The sequence below is a fragment of the Lemur catta genome, chromosome 2 (assembly GCF_020740605.2).
Source record: "Lemur catta isolate mLemCat1 chromosome 2, mLemCat1.pri, whole genome shotgun sequence".
NCBI classification, from domain to species: domain Eukaryota; kingdom Metazoa; phylum Chordata; class Mammalia; order Primates; family Lemuridae; genus Lemur; species Lemur catta.
In genome coordinates, this window is record NC_059129.1 from 51848646 (window position 1) to 51875630 (window position 26985).

Here is a 26985-nt window from a genome sequence, read left to right on the forward strand (position 1 = left end):
GATTAGAAACATGAAATATTGATGTCATGGGGAAGAAATGCTTGTGATTAAAAAACAAGTGAAAATCCAGAAGTACAAGGGATATTGAAATAGGCAATGTATATCTTCTAGTCTTTATATTAATATCTAAATCCACCATGCCAGTAGTATAAAGATGTAATTATAATTCTAATATTTGTTATAGCTAACCTGTAATAATAAAAGGTAATCATATCATTATATTAGATTAAAAATGTGTTTAACTTGACAACGTTTGCTATACTAGATTTTTTAAAAATGTAGTTAAGTATATATTTGGGGCCAGAAAAGAAAATCTCTTAGAGTTTGACAAAAACTGTGGACATCCTCAATATGGGAGGAAAAGTTGGGGTGATTTTCTGAACCTTCCCATTTCTTGGTTTGACTAACAGTAAGACTTCTCCTTACACACATTTTTTTCCCTCCGTTGTGTCTGGGCTACAGTACTGGAGACCCCCAGCGCCCAGAGCCAGGATGCGTCCCCTGAGCTACTGATTCGATCCCTGGTGGGGGGCCCATCTGCAGAACTACTCTTGGACTTGGAGCGCATGCTGTGCCGTGAGGGCAGCCCAGGGGGTGCGGTGAGGCCCCTTCTCAAGCGCCTCCAGCAGGAGACCCAGCCCTTTCTCCTATTGCTGCGGACTCTGGATGCCCCGGGGCCCAACAAAACTCTGCTGCTGACTGTGCTGAGGTGAGGGGCCTGTTCAGGCACCCATGCGTTGCGGGGAGTGGAGCTGCTAGACTTCAGGGCCTGCACTTGTTTCCATCCCCTTACCAGGGTCATGATCCGACTGCTGGATTACCCTGAGGCAATGGTCCTCCCCTGGCACGAGGTCTTGGAACCCTCCCTCAACTGCCTGAGTGGCCCTAGCAGTGATTCTGAGGTACCAGATCCCTGGCAAGGGGAGGGGAGGGAAAGGCAGCATCTAGTGCCCAAGCTACATTGTGAGGCTCTGCGGGGCCCAGCAGAGCCTTTCTGAATGGGGCTGGGGGCACTGGGATGGGTAGATAGGAAGAGGAATGCTAACATCATCCAAGAGGCTCTGGAACTGGGGTCTTTAAAGTATAAACCTTTTGGCTACATCTGGATTTTAGTTTCTGGGTTTAAGAGAAGCCCACATTCACCAATCCAAATAGTCCCTGCTCTCCACCCTCCAGGGTTTGTGCATTGTAGAGTGAGGCTTAGGCACCAAGGTTGGCTCTTGAGGTAACTCAGCCCTGGCAGGAAGAAACCTGGGAAGCTGTATCTAAGCTCTGCTACTGCCGACTCACTCTAAAGTCCTAGCACCCCTGTATTCTGTTCCACCCTCTCTTTGGTACTCTTCCTTTCACTGGGCTTTTGTGTTTCTCCAAAACCTTAGCCACTACACTTGCTTTAGTGAACCCATCCCTCAGTGCTAACATACCCTGCCCTTTGTTTCTCTTAAATTAATCTATGTGGCTCTGGGCTCAGATTGTTCAGGAGCTGATCTGCTTCCTGCATCGCCTGGCCTCCATGCATAAGGACTATGCTGTGGTGCTCTGCTCCCTGGGAGCAAAAGAGGCCCTCTCCAAGGTCCTGGACAAGCACTCGGCTCAGCTGCTGCTGGGCTGTGAGCTTCGAGACCTGGTGACAGAGTGTGAGAAACATGCACAGCTCTATAGCAAACTTACCTCCAGCATCCTGGCTGGCTGCATCCAGGTGAGGAGGGGCTTGTGAGTCTGGAGCTGAGAGAATGTCAGAAGCAGGGGAAGGGGATTCAGTGTTTGTCTCTCTTTGGCATCCCTGTTTGGCCCGGGTGGTATCACATCTGGGGCACTTGTTCCCTTACCTTTACTCCACATGATCCTGTCAAAATTTGAGGAGAAAGGGGTTGAGTGTTCTTTGCCCCTTGACTTTTGCTCCATACCTGTTTCTGGGTATTTCTCCCTATTCCTCTCCCCTTTCCTCTTCTTTGTGATGTTCCGGCTGCAGATGGTGCTGGGCCAGATTGAAGACCACAGACGAGCCCACCAACCCATCAATATCCCCTTCTTTGACGTGTTCCTTAGGCATCTCTGCCAGGGTTAGTGCCCGCATCTGTCTTCCCCTGGCTCCCATCCAGCAGCCGTTCTCCCCTTCCCTTCCTGCTCCCTAGTCCCTTTCCCTTTTTTCTCTTTCAAATAACCAGGCTGTGACTTCCACCCCTTCCCACTTGCCCCCAGGCTCCAGTGTGGAAGTGAAGGAGGACAAGTGCTGGGAGAAGGTGGAGGTGTCCTCCAACCCGCACCGGGCCAGCAAGCTGACGGACCGCAACCCCAAGACGTACTGGGAATCCAATGGCAGCACTGGCTCCCACTACATCACCTTGCACATGCACCGTGGTGTTCTTGTTAGGTGTGTACACACCCATGTGTGTGCTCATGTGCGCGCACACACACACATTCTGTTATTCCCCCATATAGATTCCCAAAGCACCCATGTACACACAACCCCATCTGTAACCCCCATGCCCGAGGGACATACTCAAACCCATTTTGTGCACTAAACAGATAAACACACTTCACTGTGCTGAGTATAGACATTCCCTCACTCCCTGAGCCGGGTGACCTGTACCCCAACAGGTACAGATGTCACTTACCCAGTGCTTAGTGTTGAGGGAAATCAACTCACTTATCCATTTCTCCTGTGGGCATTTGTGTCAGGACTGTGCAAAGGTCTGGAGATACATGGATAATAAGATGGTGCCTGTGTTCAGGGATCTTGCAGTCTAGCTGGGGAGCCAGGCTGGAAGATCAGTAAGAGCACAGAGTAAGAAAAGTGTTACGGTTGATGTGTACCCTGGATCCTGAGGTTGACTGTGGGCTCAGAGCAGCCTCCCTTCTGGAAGGAGGGTTTGACTGAGCTGAATTTTGAAGTTGAAATTAGCTAGATAAAGATGAGGCAGTGAATATTCCTGGCACAAGGATAGTATATATGCAAAATGGGAACAAAATGTTGTATTTGGGGGAACTTCAAGTAATTGTGTTTGGCTAGAATGAAGGGTGTGTGTATCAAAGAGGCAGGAGGTGAAGCCAGAAAAGTTGGCAGGGGCAGATCACAAAGAGTTTTGTGAGCTAAGAAGTTTGAACTTTATTCCAAAACTTTAAGAGCCATTGAAGGATTTTAAGAAGAGAAGAGTCAAAACTGGATTTTTAAGGAAAGGTTACTCTGGCAATTATGGGAGTTTGTGTTGAAGGCCAAGATAAAGAGGTGGAAGGTTTATTCAGGGCTATAGTTGAGAAACAATCAATGTATTCAGTTAGGTGGGGGGAGAGTAAGGGGAGGGAATGGACTGGGAAATACTAGGATGTGGGGGTCTATGGAACTTGCCGTTGACTAGATGAGGGATGCCATTGAGAGGAAGAAGTCCACAGTGACAGTGTGTTCTAGTTTGGAGTGCTGGGTAGATGGCAGTCTTATTTTCCAGGAGAGAAATAGGAAGGCAGGCAGGTTTGTATGGACAGGTGATTGTTTTATTTGGGCATGTGGGCTTTGAGGTGCCTGTGGGACAAGACATGGAAATGTCTGTTGGGTACACAGCTTGAAAGTTCAGGAGAGCAGTCTGGGTAGAGGTGTGGATTTGGAGTCATTTGTGTATTAATTTTTGGTTGAAGCTATGGTTTAAGTGAAGTCAGTTTGGGGGAATATAAGGGAAGAGCAAAGGATCTGGGGAAGACTGATGTGTCAGAAGCCAATAGAGGAACAAGAGCCTGAGAAGAAAGTGGTAGTTTCAAGTAGTTTTCTGGTTGGTTTTGTTTTGTTTGGGTTTGGGTTTTTTTGAGACAGGGTCTTGCTCTGTTGCCCAGGCTGCAGTGCAGTGGCGTCATCATAGCTCACTGCAACCTCAAACTCCTGGGCTTAAGCAGTCCTCCTGCCTCAGCCTCCCCAGTAGCTGGGACCACAGGCACTTATCACCATGCCCAGCTAATTTTATTATTTTTTGTAGAGATAGGGTCTCACCATGTTGCCCATGCTGTTCTTGAACTCCTGGGCTCAAGTGATCCTCCCACCTCAGCCTCCCAAAGTGCTGGGATTACAGGCGTGAGCCACTGCGCCGGCCAGGTTAAAGTAGTTTCGAACTAAGACCAGGGACCCGGCTTTGACTGTTTCCTTTCTCCTCTCCTAGGCAGCTCACTATGCTGGTGGCCAGTGAGGACTCAAGTTACATGCCAGCCAGGGTGGTGGTGTTTGGGGGCCACAGCGCCAGCTGCATGAGCACTGAGCTCAACACGGTGGGGACCCTTGTGCCCCCCTTCACCTTGCTCCCCATCCTGTTTGTCCCAGGGCCTATGGGAAGGACCCAGTCCCTGGGGAATGGCCACATCCCTTCCTTCTGGGAAGGCATCGCCTTGTAAGCAGCAAGAACGGAATTAGGGATGTAGAGCCATGGAGATCCCTGGGCTTGGTGCGGGAAAAGTGAAGGGCACATACCATAACCAACTTGGTTGTTGTCAACAGTCATTCCAGCTCCACTTCTGGAGGTGACAGCTCTCTCTTTCCCTCTTCTCCCCTGCCAGGTGAACGTGATGCCCTCCGCCAGCCGGGTGATCCTCCTGGAGAACCTAAACCGCTTCTGGCCCATCATCCAGATCCGCATAAAGCGCTGCCAGCAGGTGGGGCCGGGGAAGAAGCTGGGGGCTGAGGATTAGGAGGTAGCACAAGGTCTCCATAGTAGCTGGCTTCTCTAACATTTGGGGAACAGGGCTTCAGGCAAGGTTTCTCCTTGGTTTGCTTGGGAGATGGCCTAGAAACCTGTTGAGTTCCAAAGATGTGGGGATGCCCCAAGCAGGTCTAGGGAACTCAGGGTATGAGGCCTGGCTTTGGTAGTACTTAGTGGTTCAGTGGTTTAGGTGATAGATAAGTCTGTGCATATGTTGCAGGGCGGCATCGACACCCGGGTTCGGGGTGTGGAGGTCCTGGGCCCCAAGCCCACTTTTTGGCCACTATTTCGGGAGCAGCTGTGCCGCCGTACATGTCTCTTCTACACAATTCGGGCACAAGCCTGGAGCCGGGACATAGCAGAGGACCGCAAGCGCCTCCTCCAGCTCTGTCCTAGGTGGGTGGAGCACAAGAGGGAAGATGGTTAAGGGAAGAAGACGCTGTAAGAAGTAGATGGCAGGAGACATGCTTCTGTGGGAATCTGAAAGGTAAAGCTGCAGCCAGGACATGAGGGGAAAAGTGAACATAGGTGAGAAGTATGTGCTGATAAGGGAGACTTGGGTAAGGGACCAAGCATGGGGTGATTGGGAGTTGATTTGCACTTGAGTGGAGCCTCAGAGAAATCTGTGCCTTTAATTGGTGACCATATACTATTTGTTTCCAGACTGAACAGGGTTTTGCGCCATGAACAGAATTTTGCCGATCGCTTCCTCCCTGATGATGAGGCCGCCCAAGCATTGGGCAAGACCTGCTGGGAAGCCCTGGTCAGCCCCTTGGTGCAGAACATCACCTCCCCTGGTAACCATCCTGACACCCGGCCCCTACTAACCAGCTCCTTGTAATTATTCCCAGGGATCACCTGAGTTAATGCTCTTGGTTCTCTTGGTTCCTGTCTTTATCCCTGAAGGCTTGTCACCTCAATGTTCCTCTCTCCTTCCTGCCCCAGGGACTGCTCCCTGAGACTCTGGTATTTGAATCTTTCCTGCCACCTCACCCTGTTACCATATCCCCAGACTCCAGCTGAAGCAAACCTTAGTGAGGGGAGGACTTAGGGCCCTGCTGTCCCCAAACCTTTTCATACAATTGCTGTTTCTCCCTCCTCTGCCCTGGGCCATCTATTCCCCCATTTCCCATGGAGACTGTTTCTTACCTGTCTTCTTTCAGGTGCAGAAGGTGTGAGCGCCCTGGGATGGCTGCTGGATCAATACTTAGAACAAAGAGAGAGCTCCCAGAAACCCTTGAGTCGAGCAGCATCCTTTGCTTCTCGAGTTCGTCGCCTGTGCCACTTACTGGTGCATGTGGAGCATCCTCCTGGGCCTTCTCCTGAGCCATCCACTCGGCCCTGTAAGTCACAGTTGCAGCTGTGGCCAGTTGAGCTAAGACTCTGGGCAGTGGTGATATCTGGCTCCTTGTTCCTCCTTGGATTTTACTCTCCTTACTGCTCTGCTCTGGGCCTTTCCAGGCCCCTGGCACCTCCAGGCCTTTCAAAGGGATCACTACCCAAGAACTGGAGATTCACCCAGAGGCTAAGGTGAAACTCCTTCCTTTGCCCTCTGTCTCCACAGTCAGCAAGAACAGTAAGGGTCGGGATCGGAGCCTCGTGCCTTCACCAGTTCTTCAAAGCAGCAGCCTGAGGAACATAACCCAGTGCTGGCTGAGTGTCGTGCAAGAGCAGGTGGGCAGAAGTAAGCTGAAGTCTGGGGAGAGGGGCAGCTCCTTTTATGTCACTTCTTCCTTTTTCTCCTCAGGTCAACAGATTCCTGGCTGCAGCCTGGAGGGCCCCAGACTTTGTGCCTCGTTATTGTAAACTCTATGAACACTTGCAGAGAGCAGGCTCAGAGCTGTTTGGGCCTCGGGCAGCCTTCACACTGGCTCTGCGCAGTGGCTTCTCTGGCGCCTTGCTGCAGCAGTCCTTCCTCACCGCTGCACATGTGAGTCCCGCCAGCCTCCCGGTGCACAGGGCTATAAGCTCATGTTCCATGTTCATCTCTGTGTGCTCTTCCCTTTTACCTCCTTTCACTCCCCAGTCTCCTACTCTACTCCCTTGTTCCTGGTTTGCTCATACCCTTTCCATTGCCCCAGATGTGTGAGCAGTTTGCTAGGCACATTGACCAGCAGATCCAGCAGGGCCTGATTAGTGGAGCCCCTGGAGTGGAAATGCTGGGGCAGCTTCAGCGGCACCTGGAACCCATCATGGTCCTTTCTGGCCTGGAGCTGGCCACAACTTTTGAGCGCTTCTACCAGTGAGTGCAGGTCTGGAGAAGTAGGGGATGGGAGGCCTAGAGAGAAGGGGACGATCTTAGAGGGAAGATGGGGTAAGAGGCAGTGGGAGGAGAGATTGAGATACAGAGATGGCCACATACTGGTGGAAAGAGAGTGGGAAGGAAGAGGTGAGGTAGGGCCTGTGACTGAGGCAGGCTGCAACAGAGGGACCTACATTCTGGAGGGGGGAAGCTGGGCCCCACCAGCACCCACACTGAGACTTGGCCTGGGCTGCGTGTGCTGCAGGCACTACATGGCAGACCGTCTCCTGAGCTTGGGCTCCAGCTGGCTGGAAGGGGCTGTGCTGGAGCAGATTGGCCTCTGCTTCCCCAACCGCCTGCCCCAGCTGATGTTGCGGAACCTGAGCACCTCAGAGGAGCTGCAGCGCCAGTTCCACCTCTTCCAGCTCCAGCAGCTTGATAAGTTCTTCTTGGAGCAGGAGGATGAGGAGGAAAAGGGACTGGAGGAAGAGGAGGTAAGAGCAAGGGGAAAGAGTGGGAAAATAGGCGAGTAAAAGAAGCCTAGACCAAAGAAAGGGAGCCCAAGGGCCCTTAAATCCTTCTATCCCTCAGGAGGAAGAAGAGGAAGAGGAGGCTGAGAAAGAGCTATTTATCGAAGATCCAAGTCCAACAGTGTCTATACTGGTCCTGTCACCACGTTGCTGGCCGGTCTCCCCACTCTGCTTCCTGTACCATCCCAGAAAGCGCCTTCCCACAGAATTCTGTGATGCCCTTGACCGTTTCTCCAGTTTCTACAGCCAGAGTGAGGAACTAGAGAGAGGAAATTGGAGATTGGGGTGAGATTTGGGGTGGCAAGAGAGGAAAAAGAGAGGACCTTTGGACAGCAGTGTGTAGATAAGAAAAATATAACAGTCCCCTAGGGAAGGGTGAAAAAGTGTGGGTTGTAGCTTCATTAGTTTCTGCTCTTACGGGTCTTTCAACTTTCTGTGAATTTGTTCTTTTTCTAACTTCAAGGTAGTTGCTTACCTAATTTTTAGTCTTTTCAGACCTCTTTTGAAATATAAGTATTTAAGGCTATTCATTTCCCTCTCAATATTACTTTAGTTGCATCCTATAAAGTATTTTTTTTATAATTTCTTATTGGGGTATAACTAGTATTCAGAAAAGTACACAAATGTTAATTATAAGGCTTAATGAATTATTTCCATATACATCCACATATCCACTGTCCAGATCAAGATGCAGAACATTTTCAGCACCCTAGATGGCTTCCTCCTTCATGTCCCCTTCCCAGACAGTGTCTTCTTCCAAAAGAAACCATTATTCTTCCCTTTATCACCATAGATTTTTGCCTATATTTGAATATCATATAAATGGAATTGTAGAGTTTTACGCTGTGTCTGATTTCTTTCATGTAACATAATGTCTGTGGGAGTTATCTTGGTTGTCAGTTGTATCATTAGTTTGTTCTTTTGCATTGCTGAGTCATATTCCATTGTATGAGTATATTTACCATTTCTGCTGTTGATGGACATTTGGGATGGTCTGTAATTTTTTTCATGTAGTATTTTTATTGTTTAGTTCGAGGAATTTTCTAATTTACATTATTATTTCTTCTTTGGTTTTTTAGAATTATATTTTTAAATTTTCAAATAATTTTTTTTGTTTAGTTATTTTTTTATTTTAGATTTCTACCTTCATTCCCCGGTAGCCAAAGAACATGGTTTCTATGATTCTGAATCTTTGCAATTTACTGAGACTTCCTTTATGGCCTGCCTAGTAGATGGTCATATTTTATGTTTCATGTGTGATTAAGAAGAATGTGTATTCTTCAGCGATTAGATACAAGATTCTACATATTTCAGTAAATTAACCTTGGGTTAATTGTATTGTTCACATGTTATGTAACCTTACTAATTTTTGTCTACTTGATCTATTACTGAAAGAGGTGTGCTAAAATCCACCATTATGATAGTGAACTTTTAAACTGCTAATCATGTCAACTTTATATAAAGTTTTGGCCTATGTTATTAGATACAAGTGTAAAATTATTTAACAGTGCCATCCAGTAGAATTTTCTGCAGTGGTAGAAAAGTTCTTTTCTGCACTGTTCAATATGATAGCCATTCGTGCCTATTAAGCACTTGAAGTGTGGCTAATGCAACTGAGGAATAGTTAATTTTATTTAATTTTAACTAGTTTAAATTTAAATAGTTACATGTGGCTAGTGGCTACTGTAACAGATGATGCAGGTATAGAAACTTCATGATAAATTCAACCTTTTTATTATTATGAAGTTACTATCTTTCTAATAAACCTTTTTCTCTTAAGTGTATTTTTCTCTGGTGTTAATAGCATACCAGCTTTCTTTGGTTAGTATCTTTCTGGTATATTTTTTCCAATACTTTTACTTTTTTGTTTTTGTACTGAGAGATGTTTTCAATCTTTTAGGTCTCTTTTATTGCGATAAAATATGTCTAACATGACGTTTGCTATTTTAACCATTTAAAGTATACAATTTAGTTGTCTTTTTACTTTAAAACATTTTTATTTGGAAATAATTTCAAACATATGGAAAAATTATAAGAATAATACAAATAATACCCACATACTCTTTATCCAGGTTTACCTTTTGTTAACATTTCCTTTTTTTTTTTTTGGCCGGGCGCGGTGGCTCACGCCTGTAATCCTAGCACTCTGGGAGGCCGAGGTGGGTGGATCGCTCGAGGTCAGGAGTTCGAGACCAGCCTGAGTGAGACCCCATCTCTACTAAAAATAGAAAGAAATTATCTGGCCAACTAAAAATATATATAGCAAAAAAAAATTAGCCGGGCATGGTGGCACATGCCTGTAGTCCCAGCTACTCGGGAGGCTGAGGCAGTAGGATCGCTTAAGCCCAGGAGTGTGAGGTTGCTGTGAGCTAGGCTGACGCCACGGCACTCACTCTAGCCTGGGCAACAAAATGAGACTCTGTCTCAAAAAAAAAAAAAAAACATTTTTTTATTTGCTCTTTGTATATGTATACATTTGTGTATAGATGTATATATGTGTATCTATGTAGAGACTTTATTTTTCTGAACCACTGAGAATAAATTGCAATATGCTGGGCCTTTGCCCCTAAATACTTTAATACCTATTGCCTAAGAATAAAGGTATTTTCTTACATAACCATAGATCGTTTATCAATTAAAAAAATTTAATGTTGGTATACACAGTACCTTAATCTACTTTCTATATTTTCATTTTGTCTGTTGACCTATAATGTCTTCTATGACTTCTAGGACAGGATGTAGTCTAGGGCCACCTGTTGTATTTAGTTGGTTTGTCTCTTTAGTCTTCTTTAATATGGAACCGTTCCTCGGCCTTTTTTTTGTCTTTTATGATATAGACATTTTTGGAGAATACAGTTCTTTTAAATTTTTAAAATAATTCCCCATCTTAAGTGTGTATGATATTTCCTCATGATTTGATTCAGGTTTGGCATTCCCAGGCAGGATACTAAATAAGTGACCTTATGTATTAATACTTCTTAAGGTATTACATCCTGAAGCACACAATTTTCATTCACCCCTTGTTTGTGATGTTAATTCGGACATCCTGGCCAAGAAGTTGTTTGATCTCTCCAATGTATAGTTAATATCTTCCCTTGTTACTATGAATAAACAATCTGTGATGGGAGATACTTTAAAACAATGCCAATATTCTACTTTCATCAGAATTTCCTCTAGTATCATTTTACTTTTAACTTTGCCATACCCTTATGTTTTAGGAATGTGTCTCATAAATACCTATAATTTTTTTTTTTGTTCAACCTGGCACTCTCTCTTTTTGAGTTGTCAGTTTTACCCTCTTTATTATGAATAATGATATATTTGGCTTTTATTTTTAACTTATTTTGTGTTTTTATTTACCCTTCTTATATTTAAAGAAGAATAAATTGAATACCTTTTTGCCATATGATTTTGCCCCTGTTTTTTGTGCTTTTTTTTTTTTTCTTTCTTCTTTTGGATTGGTTGATTTAAAAAAAATCCTTTTTTGTCAGTTTTAGAAGTTACACATTCTATTTCTATAGTTGATTATGCTTATATTTTTAACCTGTATGATTGATTTGTTAATGTCACCTCCCACCCTTCTGAATAATAGAAGGACCTTAGAAAATCTTTACTCCAGCTCTAACTCCCATCTTATTACTGTTGTTCAGCATTTTAGAATTCTTTTTTTTTTTTACCTCCCAACTTTGTCAGTATTATGATTATTTTAGTCAGTGGATATTTACATTTGCCATCATACCAAGTGCTTTAGTCACCAGTCCTTTTACGTCTTGATCCTTCGGATTTCAGTTTTCTTCTTTTTAAAGTACATCAATTAGATGTTTCTTCATTGAGGGAGTATTGGTGGGAAACCTTACCAGTTTTATGAGAATGGTTTATTTTCACCCTCATTTAAAAAAAATTTTTATTGTAAATTTCAAACATATACACATGCAGACAGAATAGATAAACACTAACATAGATCAACTCATGGCCAATATTGTTTCAATCTATACCCCCACCTACTTTGTACCCCCACACCCAAGCCTAAAAGATAAGGACTGTATTAAAAAAAAGGACACTACAGTTATCAAACCTTTAGAAATTCATAATCCCTCACATCCTCAAGTATACGGTCCATGTTCATAGCCCCCTGACTGTTCTGAGTTCTTTTTGATTGGTTATTTTGTTTAATGAAGATCTAAACAAGGCCCACACTTTGCATTTGGTTGAGTTATTTCTTACATCTCCCTTAATCTATAAGTTTCCACCTCCATTTTTTCCCACATGCAATTAATTACTTGCCAAATAGAGTTTTCTCAGGCTGGATTTTGCTGATTGTATTCCACATGGTGTCCTTTAGCATGTTCCTCTGTTACCTTTATTTCTGGAAAACTGATATATGCAGAGGCTTATTCAGATTTGGCTTTGATTTCTTGGGTAAGAGCACTTCATCAGTGGTATGTGTCCTTCCACCAGGAGGCAGGTTCTGACTAGCTGTCTCCCTTTGCGATGTTGAGATGGATCATGGGTTTCAGTGTTGTCAGTCTCATCTGCACATTATGTGTAATTTTCCATCAGCTTTTCACTAGGCAATCATTTCATTATCCTTGTTTAGCCCTATCATTTCATTAGGAATTAGAAATAATGATATTCTAGTTTTGTCATTTCTTTTTTTTTTCATGTATGGGCTAGAGTGCTTGCTTTGTAAAGAGAAACTTCCTCCCATCAACCTTTTGGTTACCCTGAAGTACAGTTTATACAGGAAAGCCTTGATTCTTTCTCCTCCTCATTATTTTTATTAAATAACTAATTTTTAAAATAATATATTGGTTCCCTAGTATCCTCTAAATATGACCAATGAGGTCTTTTTTAAAAATATCATTACAAACTCATAGATTTTTAAATATTTTATGTTTCTGTCACATATCACAGTTATTTTTTTGATGCTTAAACTGTCCCATCTTTGGCCAGACAGCATCTCTCAGGTTGGCTCCTGATCCTTTTTAGTACTCTCTCCCTTTGATGGCTTCCTTGCTTTCTGGTATGAACAAATGTCCCAGGCTCACCTTGCCTGAGCTGTGACACAGGAGGAGGAAGAGACCTAGCCTAGTAGGTCTTTAAAACTGTGAGCTCCTTGAGGGCAAAATGCAGGTCTCCTCTCTCTAGTGTTTATTCCATGGAACCTGCCTGGCACAGGGCTAAGCACAGGGTGGGCTCTTAGATACTTATGGCTCACCAGGTAGGCAGGCACAGAGAAGGCTGAGGTCTAGAAGCTTGACAAGATACCTCTCTGGAAATGCTGGGGCCCTCCTCCCTGCAGGGACTAACAGGAGCAAAGCTTGATGCCTCAACCCCTAACCCCCTCATTGCCCCTGCTCTTTGTCTTAATCTTTCTGCTCGACACCTTCCTAGGTCAGAACCATCCAGCCCTGGACATGGGGCCACATCGGCGACTGCAGTGGACGTGGCTGGGCCGGGCTGAGCTGCAGTTTGGGGACCAGACCCTGCACGTGTCCACCGTGCAGATGTGGCTGCTGTTGAATTTCAATCAGATAGAGGTACCTGAGCTCCTTAGCCTCTCTCTGTCTTCTCTACCACCTTGTCTGTCACTATTCTCCTGCTAAACTGTTTCTCTTCCATCCTTGCTCCTCTCTTACTTTGCTTTCCTTTGCCTTAAATCCTGACTGGGCCTTTTTCTCTGCACCAGGAGGTGTCAGTAGAGACCTTGCTGAAGAATTCTGACCTCTCCCCAGAGCTGCTGCTCCAGGCACTTCTGCCCCTCACCTCGGAGAATGGCCCTCTAGCCCTGTGTGAGGGTCACGAATTTCCACATGGGGGTAGGTCAAGGGAGGCTGGGCTGCTGATGGGAAGAGGCCCTCAGGGTAGAGGGCCTTCAGTAGGGATGGAGAATGGGGTCCTCATAGTCCCCATTCATCTGTCTCTCCTCTCCTGGGGAAACTGACTGGGAGTGGGTTCCAGGTGTGCTGCGGGTTCGTGAGTCTGGGCCCCAGCCCAGTGGGGAGGCCCTGTGGCTGATACCTCCCCAGACGTACCTGGACGTGGAGAAGGATGAGGGCCGAACCCTGGAACAGAAGAGGAACCTCTTGGGCTGTCTTCTTGTTCGTATTCTCAAAGCCCATGGGGAGAAAGGCCTCCACATTGATCACCTAGTTTGTCTGGTAGGCAGAGAGGGGACCATGAAGTTGGGGGCGTGAGGGAGTCATGTTTGGGGCTGGGGGTTGGACCCAGAGGTCATCATAAGGGAAGGTAAACTCCCTTAATATGAGACCTCTGTGGGGTGACATTTCCATCTGGGTTTTCTGTTCCTGACAGGACAGTTAGAAGGCAGAGATAAGACATGAGTATTTACCACATGTGAGCCCCCATTCTAAGAGTTTGCATGATTAAATCATTTAATCCTCACAATAGTCCATTAAGTATTATTTTATCCCCTTTGACAGATTAGAAAAGTGAGGCATGAGAAAGTTAGTAACTAATCCATAGTCACACAGCTAGTAAGTAGCAGAGCCAGGCATTGAGCCCAGGTAGGCTGGCTTCCCTAGGCAAAAGTGGCCTACTCATTTCTTTCCTCCCGTCCAGGTGCTGGAGGCCTGGCAGAAGGGTCCAAATCCCCCTGGAAGCCTGGGCCGCGCTGTTGCTGGGGGCGTGGCCTGTACCAGTACAGATGTCCTCTCTTGCATCCTGCACCTCCTGGGCCAGGGCTATGTGAAACGGCGTGATGACCGGCCCCAGATCCTGATGTGTGCTACTCCAGAGCCCATGGGGCCCTACCGGGGCCAGGCAGAAGTCCCTTTCTGTGGCAACCAGAGCACTAAGGCCTCCAAGCCTAGGTAGCCACCCTACCACTGTCCCCTTGCAGTGAGGTGGGAGGGATTGTGGTACCAAAGCCAGCATTCCTTGTGAAAAAACACTTCTTTTCTTTCCTTGTCTAATCCCATTTTCCCTGTCTGTTACTTCCCCCAATTTGCTAGTCCTCATTTCTCCTCAGCACCACCACCCCATCCCTTCCTTGCCAGTCAAGTGTCTGGCTGTCCCCACCTACCAGGGCCAGCTTTTAGGCAAGGGACCCAGATATTTCAGCTCCTTTATAGATGTCTGTAATTCTAAGCAAATATGAAATATTCTGCAAATATGTATTGAGTGCTAATAACTATGTACTCTGCTCAGTGAAATATACAAACTTTCAAGAAGTTTGTTCTACAGAGTAATTTACCATAGGATTTCCCTAATTAGCTGGCACCCCTAAAGCTTTTAATGTGAGATCCAGTTCACTGGAATCTGTTATGGTACTACTTTTCATGCCTGCTATTTGCATCATGTATAAAGTGAATTCTCTAGAGTCATCTTTCTCAAACCTCAACATGCATACACATCACCTGGGGACGGTGTTAAAATGCAGATCCTGATTCAGTAGAACACTCTTTGCTGCTGGTGCACAGGCCACGCTTTGAGCAGGAAGGATGTAGACTACCATTTCTGACCTCTTAAATGGTAGAGGTTCTACTACCATTTGAGGTGGGACCATCCCATCCACTATAGGTCACTTAGCACTTTGACCCCTGCTTACTAGATACCTTTAATGCCCCCAGTCATTGTAGCAGCCAACCACACACTCCCATTTACAAACATTTCTGTGGAGGACCATGCTCCGACAATTGGTCTGGGTGGTTATCCTCAGGGTGGTTAGGCAGGTGCGAGCAAGGGTGCACAAGGAAAGAGCTGGGGACTATGTGGGGGCCTGTTAGTAGGCTGGACAAGCATGGCAGAGAGACTGATTGCTGTCTTTTCTCTCCCTCCAAGCCCAGAAGTTGTGGCTGCCCTGGCATCTCTGCAGCTGCCTGCAGGCCGCACCATGAGCCCCGAGGAGGTAGAAGGGTTGATGGAACAGACGGTGCGGCAGGTGCAGGAGATGCTGAACTTAGAGGCAGACATGGCTCAGCACCTCTTGGCTCATTCCCACTGGGGTGCTGAACAGCTGCTGCAGAGCTACAGTGATGACCCTGAGCCGCTACTGCTGGCAGCTGGGCTGTGCGTGCCTCAGCCCCAGGCTACCCCGACACGCCCCGACTACTGCCCTGTCTGTGTCAGCCCCCTGGAGCCTGATGACGACTTGCCATCGCTCTGCTGCATGCACTTCTGTTGTAAGGTGAGTCTCTGCCAGCTTCTCTCCTGCCCTGGCTTTCCACCCTAATGCGATTCCTTGGGAACTCTTGGGTTCTAGCCTAATCTGGCAGTGTTGGATAAGTCTAGTTTTGTCATCTGTAAGTGGTGGCACCTGCCTTGACACTCTGAAGGGTGGGTGTTAGGATTCAGTGATATATATCAGCAGTTCTTAAACTCTGCTGCATATTATAGTCACCAGGAGCTTTTATAAGTTCTTATGCTCAATCTTTACCTTAGACCAGTTAAATCAGAATCTCTAGAGGTGAAACCCAGGCATCTGGAGTTTTAAAAGCTCCTCGGGTGATTCCAATTATCAGCCAGGTTTGAGAACCGATATATATATGTAAAATATATGTCAAGGCACTTTGTAAACAAGAAAGTGTTAGGAAATTGGTGACAGTTCTAGTTTATGGTTTCCATATCACCATTCAAGTCCCCTCATCTCAGAGCAACATCACTTCTTTTATCATATACTCTCACTTAATACAAAAATAAAAAGAAGTGGCACATCACCATCAAACTGGCACTGACTGATCAACACTAAGGTGCTCACACAGTAGTAATATTCCTTGGGGGTAGGGGGGTGGGAGTGGGTAAACTCACAACTAATGGGCACAGTGAGCATTGTAGGTGGGGAAGGGCACGTCTCAAATCATGGTTGGGATATGGCAAAGTCATAACATGTAATCAAAATGTTTGTACCCCCATAATTTCTTGAAATAATAAAAAAAAAAGAGAAGAAATGGTACAGACCGGTATATAACACAAAAGTAGAAGAGAGTTATGGGTAGTTAGGCTTGTGTCTGTACAGTGGATGCAGAGAAGGTTGTAGATGGGGAGTGGGTCATCTTCAAAGGCAGGGAGCGGGGGGTGAGGTGCAGAGAACCTGGAGTGCTGAGTGTGGTGTTCCCTGCTCTTTAGAACTGGTGCCAAGCCCAGACACATCAACTTAGCAGGAGGAGCGCTGCTTGTTGCCATGAATTCTAGCTGCCTCTCCCAACAGCGTGTCCCCCGTGGTGGGTGATCTGGGACAGGTGCATTTGCGTGTGCGCGTGTGTGTGTGCACTCTCTTCTCCTTCCCTCTTGCTGTGCTCCTGTTACAGTTACTCCTCTCACATAGTTGCTTATGCTCCCTTCCCCCAGGTTCTTAATTATTTCCTTTTCACTTTCCTTTTTTCATTCAACTAATATTTCTCACTGACCTACTATGCATAGCACTGGGTGCTGGATGAGGGAGTGAAAAAAGTCCAAGCAAAAAATGACCAGAGAGTTAATAATAACAGCAGCTAACGTTTATGGGGCTCACTCTGGGCCAGGCATTGTGCTGTTTACGTGCATTATTTTACTTCTCACAATAGTTCTATAAGGTAGGTATTTTTATTATTCCCATTTTATAGATGACAGATGGAGACACTTGGGGGTGAAGTAATTTGCCCAAAGTCCGGATTGAATTTTGGCAGTCTCACCCCAGGGCCTGCCCGCCACGCTTTTATGATAAATGCAGGGAAGAGAATACAATTGAGTAATGTCATAGGAAGTGATAGAGGTTAAGAGTGGGGCTGAGGGGCTTGTACTTTCAATTGGGGAGGTCAGGGAAGGCCTGAGAGGTGACTGTCTGCAGGGAGAGGGTTGCAGACAGGGAACACAAGCACAGAGGAGCTGCTTGGTGGCTGAAGCACAGTATGGGGCAGGAAAGGAGGTTCGGGAGTTTGACGGGGACCAGGTTGGGTTGGGATTGGCAGACAGTGGATTTCATTTTATGGGACGCCATGGTGGGTTTTAAGCAGAAAAGTGATATCTGAGTTATAGTTTTTAAAAGATGACTTTGGCCGTTGTGTAGAGAAAAGGCTTGGATGGAGAAAAAGTGGGCGCAAGGACACTCATTCAGAGACTGTTATACAGAGAGGCAGGGGATGGTGGTAGTTTGGACTAGCGGCAGTGATGACACCGGTGCGGATCTGGCAGGGGACAGTGGATTTTGAATGTGGAAGGAAGTAGAGAGGCCCGGCTGGCATCACGCAGGGGGAGAGAGCAGGCCTAGGGTGCTGAGCCTGGGGCACACCCTACCCTATAAGGATGTAGAGGCAGGAACCTGAAAACAAGACTGAGAAAAACAGGCCTATTGAAAAAGCCCCAGCTAAGGAGCACCTGTGCATTAGTCACAGCTGAGTGGCACAAACTGCAAGTCAAGAGAAGTGAGAGGAGGGTGATGGGGGGTCTGGAGCAGTTGGAGAGGGCCCCCAGAGTGAGCCTCCATGGCAGGCAGCCTTGGCAGCGGGCAGCAGCGCACGGCACTCCACTTGGGTCTAACAATATTGACAAAAGCAGAAGGGGCTCCTTAGGGGCCCCACACTGAGGATGCAAGGATTTTTGTTCTACAGGGCAGTGTTTCCCTTCCTCAGCTGTGAGGGACCCAGGGGCACCTGTGTGCCTGTAAATATGGGGTCTGAATTTGGAGAAATTTTCCCAGTTTTATCTCAAAAACGCAGGAAGTTAGCATTTCAAGTTACCAATTTGTCTGGGTTTGTTTCAATATAAAAAGGGTTTGGTTTGGTACTTTGCTTTGAGTAAAAATGGTCCAGTTAGGTGCTTCACATTATCCTGCAGCTTTGATACCACCGACACAGCTAGTCTCGGGGGGTTTAGACCCATCATTTTGGAAAGCTCGGCCATAGGCAGCGTGCGGGGCAAGGGTGGTTAATGGAGTATTTTGGGAGGCTTAGGCCGCCGCTCATGCTTATACCAGATGGATGGCATGGGGAGAGGTGGGGAGAGGAAGGCCATAGATCGGGACAGGCTCTTGCAGTGGTTTAGGGGTGAGGGAATAATGACCTGATTTAGGGCAGGGGTGTGATGTGAGAGCAAGAGAAGAATTTGGGAGACATGAAGGTTCTGACACTGGTGACTGGGGGGATGGTGGTGCCATTGGTCAGAGTTTGGGGAATTCAATGGGCAAGTCTATTTGTGGGGAAGAGGCCAAGTCTATTCGAGGCATGAGTCTGGGGAGATGGGAACATCAGGACAGGGTCATTGGAGATAAGTCACTGACCTAGGAGGGGAGACCAGAGCTGTGTCAGCAGTGTTGGGAGGCCAGCCACCCAGGGGGGAAAAGGCAGCCCCCTTCCCCAGGCCTCCTTTCTCTCTCCATATCTTTCTTAGAACTTGAACCCTTCTCCTTTTTCTCGATTCTCTTTACCCATTCCCCCACGTCCCTCCCAACAGTAATTAGGCAAATACCCCAGCTCACACAATCTCAAAGACAACTGTAAATTGGGCCAGTCTCAGCGAAACCCATGGAAGCTGAAAAGATTAGGGTCAGCTTTGAGGCTGATCTAAAAGCGAGCTTGTCTCTGGCCTTCCACATCGTTGGGGAGGGGTGAGGTGGGACGCTAGGTTAGTTACCAGGACCCCTTCCTCTGTGCTGCGCCCCATGCTGTCTCTGAGCAGCTCCTCCATTTGTTCCTCCCAGTCTTGCTGGAATGAGTATCTAACAACTCGGATCGAGCAGAACCTTGTTCTCAATTGCACCTGCCCCATTGCCGACTGCCCGGCCCAGCCCACTGGAGCCTTCATTCGTGCCATTGTCTCCTCGCCAGAGGTCATCTCCAAGGTATCTCCTCTCATCTGAGAGAGGCTCTAGCGCAGAGCCAAAGGGGCAGGCTGCAGGGAATGGGCTGAGCTGTGGAGTGCTGGGGGCCTGGACATGTGGCATCCTGGAGAGCCATGCCTCACCTTGTGGCACTTACGGCCCCACAGTATGAGAAGGCACTCCTGCGTGGCTACGTGGAGAGCTGCTCCAACCTGACCTGGTGCACCAACCCCCAGGGCTGTGACCGCATCCTGTGCCGCCAGGGCCTAAGCTGCGGGACCACTTGCTCCAAGTGTGGCTGGGCCTCCTGCTTCAATTGTAGCTTCCCTGAGGTGGGTGCCCCACCCTGGCCAGCCCTGACCCTGACCAAGGATTCACACTCCTTCCCTGCTTGGCACCCACTCCCTGCCACACACACAGTGACTTGTCCTTCCTCAGTCTGTGCCACCCATTTGAGCTCTGTGCCTCCTCCTGGAGTACTCCCGATGTGACCTGTGTCTTGTCCCCCTCTCTCCCGTGCACACCAGCACTGCTACCCTCAGTCAGGGTGCAACTGTGTCCTCACCACCCTCTCCTGCTGTAGGCACACTACCCTGCCAGCTGTGGCCACATGTCTCAGTGGGTCGACGACGGTGGCTACTACGATGGCATGAGTGTGGAGGCCCAGAGCAAGCACCTGGCCAAGCTCATCTCCAAACGCTGTCCCAGCTGTCAGGCTCCCATTGAGAAGAACGAGGGGTGCCTGCAGTAAGAAGGGGGGTACTGTGGGAAGTCAGAGGGCAAGGGAGGGGAGGGGAAACCTGGTAGAAGGAAGGGGCACTGGGCTCATCATAAAGTTCAGCAAACAAGGGCCACCCCTCACTTGACATCCTCCAGTGACTTCCTAGATCTTAATGTTCCTTCCCCCCATTTAAGTCTATACTCTATGGGGGAATTCAAAAGCAAGGGTGCATTCAGTAGGGCAGGGTAAGATTAAGGGGACTATCAGGATAGGGGAGAGCATGGATGCCAGGGCATCAGCAGTTGTGCATCCAGGCCCTTGGCATTCCTGGCATGCCCCTGCCCAGAGGCAGGAATCCTCCAGCTTGCTTCCTCCATAGCATGACCTGTGCCAAATGTAACCATGGATTCTGCTGGCGCTGCCTCAAGCCCTGGAAGCCAAACCACAAAGACTATTACAACTGCTCTGCCATGGTAAGGGGCTGGGCACTGGGGGAGGGCACAGACAGAGCCCTTAGGAGGGGTACTACCACGGGGGCCTGGGCAGAGGGGGCTGTGTGGGCACAGCTGTTGGGACAATGGCTCCATGAGGGAGGACAGAGCTACCTGGGCCTACAGGTGCTGGGAATTCTATACTGGGAGGTCTGTTCACAGGGACCTTCAGCTCCAGAACGGGACTTCTCACACCGAGGTGGCCACAGAAGGGCTGGGGAGGGCTGGGCATTCTCAGGAGGCATCAGCGCATGTGGGCAGAGCAAGGACTCTGGAGTCAGAGCCTGGCTTCACTGTGTGGTGTGTGGCTCTGGGCAAGTCAGCTTACTTCTCCAGGCCTCAACAGCATCTATAAATGGGGATTAATATGACCTACCCCTCTCCCAGTTATGAGGATTAGATGAAAATAACCTGGGGAGAATGTGGGAAGGTGAATGATGGATATTCTAATTATTAACTCTGTCCTCTCCAAACAAAGCACCCAGTAACCCTCTCAATGTGTCCTCACCAGGTTAGCAAAGCAGCTCGCCAGGAGAAGCGGTTCCAGGACTATAACGAGAGGTGCACTTTCCATCACCAGGCCCGGGTGAGCAGGAAGAAACAGTGGGTGGATTCGTCGGGTGTGGGGGGATGGTCCGAATTGGATGGGGTGGGGCTGCGCTGCTGGTGCTGATGCACCCTCCTCTGCATGCACAGGAGTTTGCTGTGAACTTGTGGAACCGGGTATCTGCCATCCATGAGGTACCCCCGCCCAAATCCTTCACCTTCCTCAAGGATGCCTGCCGGGGACTAGAGCAGGCGAGAAAGGTTGGTTGGAGCCGTAGCTGGTAGGGGAGGAGGGAGGTGCAGGGGTGTGCCAAGGGCTGGTGGGCCTGGCTGCTTTCATCTGATCTGCCTGGATGGGGGGAATGAGGAGAGGGCAGGTGGGGAGTGGAGGTGCCCAGCCCCGGCAGGGAGAGCTGACTGGAGCTCCTCTAGGTGCTGGCCTACGCCTGCGTGTACAGCTTCTACAGCCAGGACGCGGAGTACATGGACGTGGTGGAGCAACAGACCGAGAGCCTGGAGCTGCACACCAATGCCCTGCAGATCCTCCTCGGTGAGCCCGCCCCACCCCTGCCCGCCAGTGCTTTCTCCTGCCCGCCTCTTCCCCTCTCTGAGCACCCCAGCCCCAACCAGACAGGTAAAACAGTGCCCCCACCTTCCCTTTGTCCTCATCCTCTTTTTCATTCTTCATAGGCTGCTCACCATCTGGCTTTGAAAGTTCAGGTCTAAAGCCTATGCCCCAAGGTGCCTGAGGGCACAGATGTTCACCTGTCATTTTCTCTGATTCTGGTCTATACCCTGCCCCTAGAGCGGGAGCTTCTTGAGAATGAGTGTCTAGAGCAGTGCCCGGCACTGGTAGATGTCCCATAGGTGTTTGTTGAAGGGAGGAGTGGATGAGAATGGGAGAAAGGAGGGAGCCCCTGTGCCTGCCCCCTCTGCAGAGGAGACCCTGCTGCGGTGCAGAGACCTGGCCTCCTCCCTGCGCCTCCTGCGGGCCGACTGCCTCAGCACGGGCATGGAGCTGCTGCGGCGGATCCAGGAGAGGCTGCTCGCCATCCTGCAGCACTCCTCCCAGGTACCACCCCTGCCTTGACCTCTTCTGCCCCCGCAGGGACAGGGGTTAGGGTCCTCCTATGCCCTGGACAGCCCCTGCCCTGGAATGATTCCAGAAGGAAAGGCAGCGAGGCAGGTGAATGGATGTTTGGACACATGGGTGCACATCCCAGCTCCTGGGCCAGCCTGCTTGATGCTGCTGGACCCTGTCACTCAACCTCCTGGGCTTTCCTATGAAGTAAAGCGGTTGGTTATCCCACATGAAGGGTTTTGGCCAGGTGCCCATCAGAATCACTTGGAGAACTTTTCCAGGCTATGCTTGCCATATGTGGACTTAAAAATGTAGAGTGGGGGCCAGAGGATGGGCTGACTGGCATAAGGGGTCTGCCAGGCTCTTTCCAGCTCTAATACACTGATGCCGAGTGTAAACTATGAACCTGCCCTCGGGCTGCTTACTGACTGGCAAGTCATTTGGGCAGAAAAGAATGAACACACACTGGGAGCACCTTAAGCATAGGGTGCTGTGCCTCACTGTCTCTCCCGTATCCCTGGAGACCATCTGTGAGTTAAATCACACTAAGGTGGTTTGCCAAGTGCTGTGGTGAGAGGAGATGGGAGCATTCCCAGCAGGAGCCTGGCTCTCAGAAAGCATCAGTGGAAGGAATGCTAGGCACCACGGCCGAATGTCCTCTACTCTCCAAATCCTGTCTGCTTGCCAGGATTTCCGGCTTGGTCTCCAGAGTCCATCAGTAGAGGCCCGGGAGGCAAAAGGCTCCAACGTGCCCGGCAGTCAGTAAGTAGGGTAGGCAGAGCCTCGGAGTGGGCAGGGGGAGATGTCAGGCTTCCTCCGGGGCTGAGTATGGGGCTGAGTGTGGGGCTGACTGTGGTGGTTCTCCCTAGGCCCCAGGGCCCCTCACGGCTGCAGGTGGAAGAGGAGGAAGAAGAGGAGGAAGATGATGACGATGACGTTCCAGAGTGGCAGCAGGATGAGTTTGATGAGGAGCTGGACAACGACAGTTTCTCCTATGATGAGGAGTCTGAGAACCTGGACCGAGAGACTTTCTTCTTTGGTGACGAGGATGATGATGATGATGATGAGACCTATGACTGAGGGGGCAGGATGCATGAAACACCGGGAGCACCCCAGAGTCTCGGGGCTGAGGGGGCAGGAGTTCACCTGTCCCCACTGTCATGAGGAAGGGGATCCCAGTGTCTGCAGCATCTTCTTCTGTTTCCTGAATAAACTTTTTTCCACATACTTCTCTGGAAGCAGGCTGGACAGCTTCACCAGGGGCCACCTGGCTTCAACTGCCCGTCTTTTTTTTTTTTTTTTTTGAGACAGAGTCTTACTCTGTTGCATGGGCTAGAGTGCTGTGGTGTCAGCCTAGCTCACAGCAACCTCAAACTCCTGGGCTCAAGCAATCCTGCTTGAGCTTCCCGAGTAGCTGGGACTACAGGCATGCGCCACCATGCTCGGCTAATTTTTTCTGTATATTTTTAGTTGTCCAGCTAATTTCTTTCTATTTTTAGTAGAGACGGGGTCTCACTCTTGCTCAGGCTGGTCTCAAACCCCTGAGCTCAAACGATCCACCTGCCTCAGCCTCCCAGAGTGCTGGGATTACAGGCGTGAGCCACCGCGCCCGGCCCCTACCCCTCATTCTTTACTGCTTTCTCTAGACCTCCGGACTCTTCTCTTCTCAGAGAAGGCGCAAAGCAGACCCATTTGACCTAGGCTGAAAAGGGAAGTGCGGGTTGATACGGTACAGGGCTAAGTGCACACCCAGCCCAGCTTCAGGGAGACAGAGGGACGGCCTGCATCGTCGAGCAGCCTTAAATGTTCTGAGGGTGGGGTTGAGGGCATTAGGTGTCTCTGGGTCTACAGACTTATGAAGGGCCTCTCTACAGCTTAAAGTGAAAGGGTTGTTACTGAGGACCTGCCCTACCCCACCCCACATACAGACATAAAGTTAGAATTTTAAACATACCTTTTAATTTGCTACTTGGGCAAAGGGGCAGGAATGGAGCAGTGTCTAGTGTTCTAGAGCAGTGTCTGGGATCAGAAGAATTATATTCAGTGGGATTAAGTCAAGCGGTTGGGCCAGGGGAGGCAGCCATCTGCTCGGGAGGATCCATCTCAAAGTATCGATCCAGCATGGCCTCCACCTCTTCCTCTTCGTAGTCCCACACCTGGAACCGCGAGCCATCTGCAGCTCCCCGGATCATGGCTGAAAGCACTGGGAAGGACGGGGAAAGGTGAAGTCGCCTCCCTTCCACACTTCCCACATTGCCGCTGCCCCCCCGTGCCCTTTTTGGGGTAGGCACTGTGCTCAGAGCCCACCCAGGAAGGAGCTGAGGGCTGGGTCTGCAGAATGCCGGGGAGGGAAGGGGTGGCCCTCCAGGACTTGGGGTGCTCACCTCGGCCAGACTGTGGGCGGAACAGGCACAGGATTCGCTTATTGAGGGCCACGGCCCGGCCCAGCTCATAACCTACACCCAAGGATGGCTGGGTCACTTCTGCCACGACCACTGGAAAGAAAAGATAGACTAAGGCACAGTATCTGGGGAACTTGGGGTGTTTCTAAGGGAGTGATGACAATGTGGTTGTGGTGAGGAGGGAACTCTGGGATCCTTTCTAGGTGTGGAGGCCAGGGATATCCAAGGAATCTAATATTCTGGAGGAGTTTGCTGGTAGGAGGGAGGGCCACTCACCATCTGCCTGCTGCAGCCAGGCCAAGTCCTGCTCATGGATGAGCCTGTCACCCCCAGCAGCCTCTTCCCCTGTGGTTGAGGAGAAAGCTAGTCAAGGACATGCCCCACTCTGGTTCTCAGTAACTGTCCTATGCCCTGGCACATCCATATCCACCCTGCCCCGGGAAGGAGGGAGATCTCTGCTAGATGACCTCCAAGGGCCCGCCCAGCATTAGGATTTCATCAAAAGGAGTGAGGAAATGCAAGGGCCATGAGAAAAATTAACCCTGTGGAAGGTGGAATGTGCGACGAGGGCTGAATGAAAATACGGAAAGGACTAACTCGTTGGGGAGCAGAGCAATTAGGGAAAGGTGTATGGGCACTTGGCGAAAGGTAGGAGAGGCATCCTGGGGTCGGATCTAGGTCGGATCAATCCAATGTTAATGCCTCACCACCACCGGCATCAGAGCAGAACCACTGGGGAGCTTGTTAAAAATACGGATTCCAAGGCTTTATCCCAGACTATCAGAATCTGCATTTTAATCAAGCTCCCTCAGATGGCACACGAGCACACCAAGGTGGATACGCCATGAAACTAATGAACCTTAAGCTTCAGGGTCCCTCACTTGCACAGGCTCTTCCAACCCCCTAATGATTTTTTTTTTAAAGGAGATCTCCCAGAACTGCATTAGATCCCACAAATCATGGATCTGCTCTTGAGTAGGGTAAGGGAAAACCAATTAAGGTTTTCTGAGCAGAAGCATAAGAGTTTTAGGCACAATTTTCAAACTGGAAGGGTCAGCAAGATTCCAGACCAATGTGTCAAAGTGCTTGAGAAAAACCCAGCAGCCAGGAGCAGAACACATTGGTGCCTCACGCCTGTAATCCTAACACTTTGGGAGGCTGAGGAGGGAGGATCACATGAGCCCAGGTATTGGAAACCAGCCTGAGCAAAAGTGAGGCCCTGTCTCTACTAAAAATAGAAAAATCAGCTGGCCTGGTGCGCACCTGTAGTCCCAGCAACTCCGCAGGAGGATCACTCCAGCCCAGGAGTTGGAGGTTGCAGTGAGCTGTGATAATGCCACTGCACTCTACCCAGGGCGACAGAGTAAGACTCTGTCTCAAACAAACAAAAAACCACCCCAAACACATTAGTAACAACCTTAACGGAGGACGTGAGAGAGAGGGTGGTCCCGAGAACTGGGGCCAGTCGGGTCTAAGAGAACGGCTGGTACCTTGACAGAAAAAAAGGGAAGGAGGGTAAGCTTCGTTTTGGGTTGGGGAGGAGGTGCCGGCGGGGGGGTGGGAACCCAGCGAAGCAGTCCAATCCACCTTCTTTCTGCTCCTCCCTACAAACGCTCAGGAAGGACCGGAGAGAGTTCTCCAAGAAGGGACCAAAGGTCAGGGTAAACCCTGAACGCTGAGCCACCCGCAGGCGTGTTGGGCCACACGCGGTCCGAGCCCGGTCCCCTGCCTTCTAGGGCGGGGGCACCTCACGGAGCACCCCGGCAGGAGGGCGGACTGGAGCACAGCCGTTGGGGTGCAGCTGTGGAAGAGAGACGAGGGGGCCCGGCCCGTCCCCGACCCCGCCGCGGCCTCACCGCGCGCGCCCAGCTCGGCGGCCGCCACGTGCTCGGTGAGCACGGCCCCAAAACGTCGCAGCCGCGACACAATCCTCGCATACAGCGCCTGGTCCTCGCGTCCGCCGCGGATGCTCCCGCAGAAGTACAGGGCTCGGCGGCGGGGCTCGCCCGGCTCCCCTGGCTCCCCGCGCTCCGGCCCCCGGGCCGCCGCCATCCTCGCTGCCGCCGCGCAGCCTCCAGCGCCAGGGGGCGCCAGGGGGCGCCAGCCCGCGGCCACGTGACCCGGCCCGGCCGCGCGGCGCCCCAGCTCCTGCGAGTCCGCACCTGTGGACTGGGCCCGGCGAGTGGGGAGGATCCAGCCGGAAGCCCCTGGAACCCGCCACGCCCGGACTTGACTTTCGATGCCTAATATGCATCTTATCTTTAACTTCTCCACCTCACCCGCTTCTGCTCCCCTCCTCCCCGCAGTCCTCCCCAGCCCAGGTAAAGACCACTCCAGCCTCCCACCTGCTCAGGCCCAAACCCTGGAGTCATTCTGGACCCTGCTCTTTCTCTCAAGCCCTACATCCAAGCCTTAGGCAACTCCGGTGGGTTCTCCCTTCCAAATCTGACGCCCACCACCTCCACTGCCACCACCCTCGGCTGAACCTCCTTTGTGAGGAGCAGAAAGAAGTGGATTGGACTGCTTCGCTGGGTTCCC

General features: G+C 49.6%; 2 protein-coding genes across 6 annotated transcripts in view; one reads left to right on the forward strand and one right to left on the reverse strand.

Moving 5' to 3' along the window:
• Positions 1-23272, forward strand: part of CUL9 (cullin 9) — a 36114-nt gene extending 12842 nt beyond the window's left edge. For 2 of the 5 annotated variants that reach the window (XM_045542004.1, XM_045542006.1), the window contains exons 12-41: positions 463-709; positions 797-902; positions 1472-1699; positions 1973-2063; positions 2203-2374; positions 4146-4251; positions 4537-4632; positions 4900-5075; positions 5343-5476; positions 5843-6022; positions 6244-6353; positions 6427-6609; positions 6761-6921; positions 7187-7415; positions 7513-7702; positions 12846-12991; positions 13141-13270; positions 13413-13612; positions 14034-14284; positions 15255-15600; positions 19087-19227; positions 19374-19538; positions 19790-19953; positions 20307-20400; positions 20930-21004; positions 21115-21225; positions 21397-21514; positions 21903-22036; positions 22734-22807; positions 22915-23272. In XM_045542004.1, coding sequence (XP_045397960.1) covers positions 463-709; positions 797-902; positions 1472-1699; positions 1973-2063; positions 2203-2374; positions 4146-4251; positions 4537-4632; positions 4900-5075; positions 5343-5476; positions 5843-6022; positions 6244-6353; positions 6427-6609; positions 6761-6921; positions 7187-7415; positions 7513-7702; positions 12846-12991; positions 13141-13270; positions 13413-13612; positions 14034-14284; positions 15255-15600; positions 19087-19227; positions 19374-19538; positions 19790-19953; positions 20307-20400; positions 20930-21004; positions 21115-21225; positions 21397-21514; positions 21903-22036; positions 22734-22807; positions 22915-23125 — 4769 coding nt within the window. In that variant the 3' untranslated portion in view covers positions 23126-23272. Of the gene's footprint in view, positions 1-462; positions 710-796; positions 903-1471; positions 1700-1972; positions 2064-2202; positions 2375-4145; positions 4252-4536; positions 4633-4899; positions 5076-5342; positions 5477-5842; positions 6023-6243; positions 6354-6426; positions 6610-6760; positions 6922-7186; positions 7416-7512; positions 7703-12845; positions 12992-13140; positions 13271-13412; positions 13613-14033; positions 14285-15254; positions 15601-16538; positions 16652-19086; positions 19228-19373; positions 19539-19789; positions 19954-20306; positions 20401-20929; positions 21005-21114; positions 21226-21396; positions 21515-21902; positions 22037-22733; positions 22817-22914 lie in introns of those variants that run through there. The other 3 variants (XM_045542007.1, XM_045542008.1, XM_045542009.1) reach the window with 3 other exon arrangements.
• Positions 23273-23981: 709 nt separating this feature from the next.
• DNPH1 (2'-deoxynucleoside 5'-phosphate N-hydrolase 1) lies at positions 23982-26520 on the reverse strand. Its single transcript, XM_045542010.1, has 4 exons — positions 26304-26520; positions 24724-24792; positions 24430-24540; positions 23982-24248 (listed from the first exon to the last, which is right to left on the reverse strand). The coding sequence occupies exons 1-4, from the start codon at positions 26497-26499 to the stop codon at positions 24100-24102; spliced, it is 525 nt and encodes a 174-aa protein (XP_045397966.1). The 5' UTR covers positions 26500-26520; the 3' UTR covers positions 23982-24099.
• Between the last annotated feature and the right edge of the window lie 465 nt (positions 26521-26985).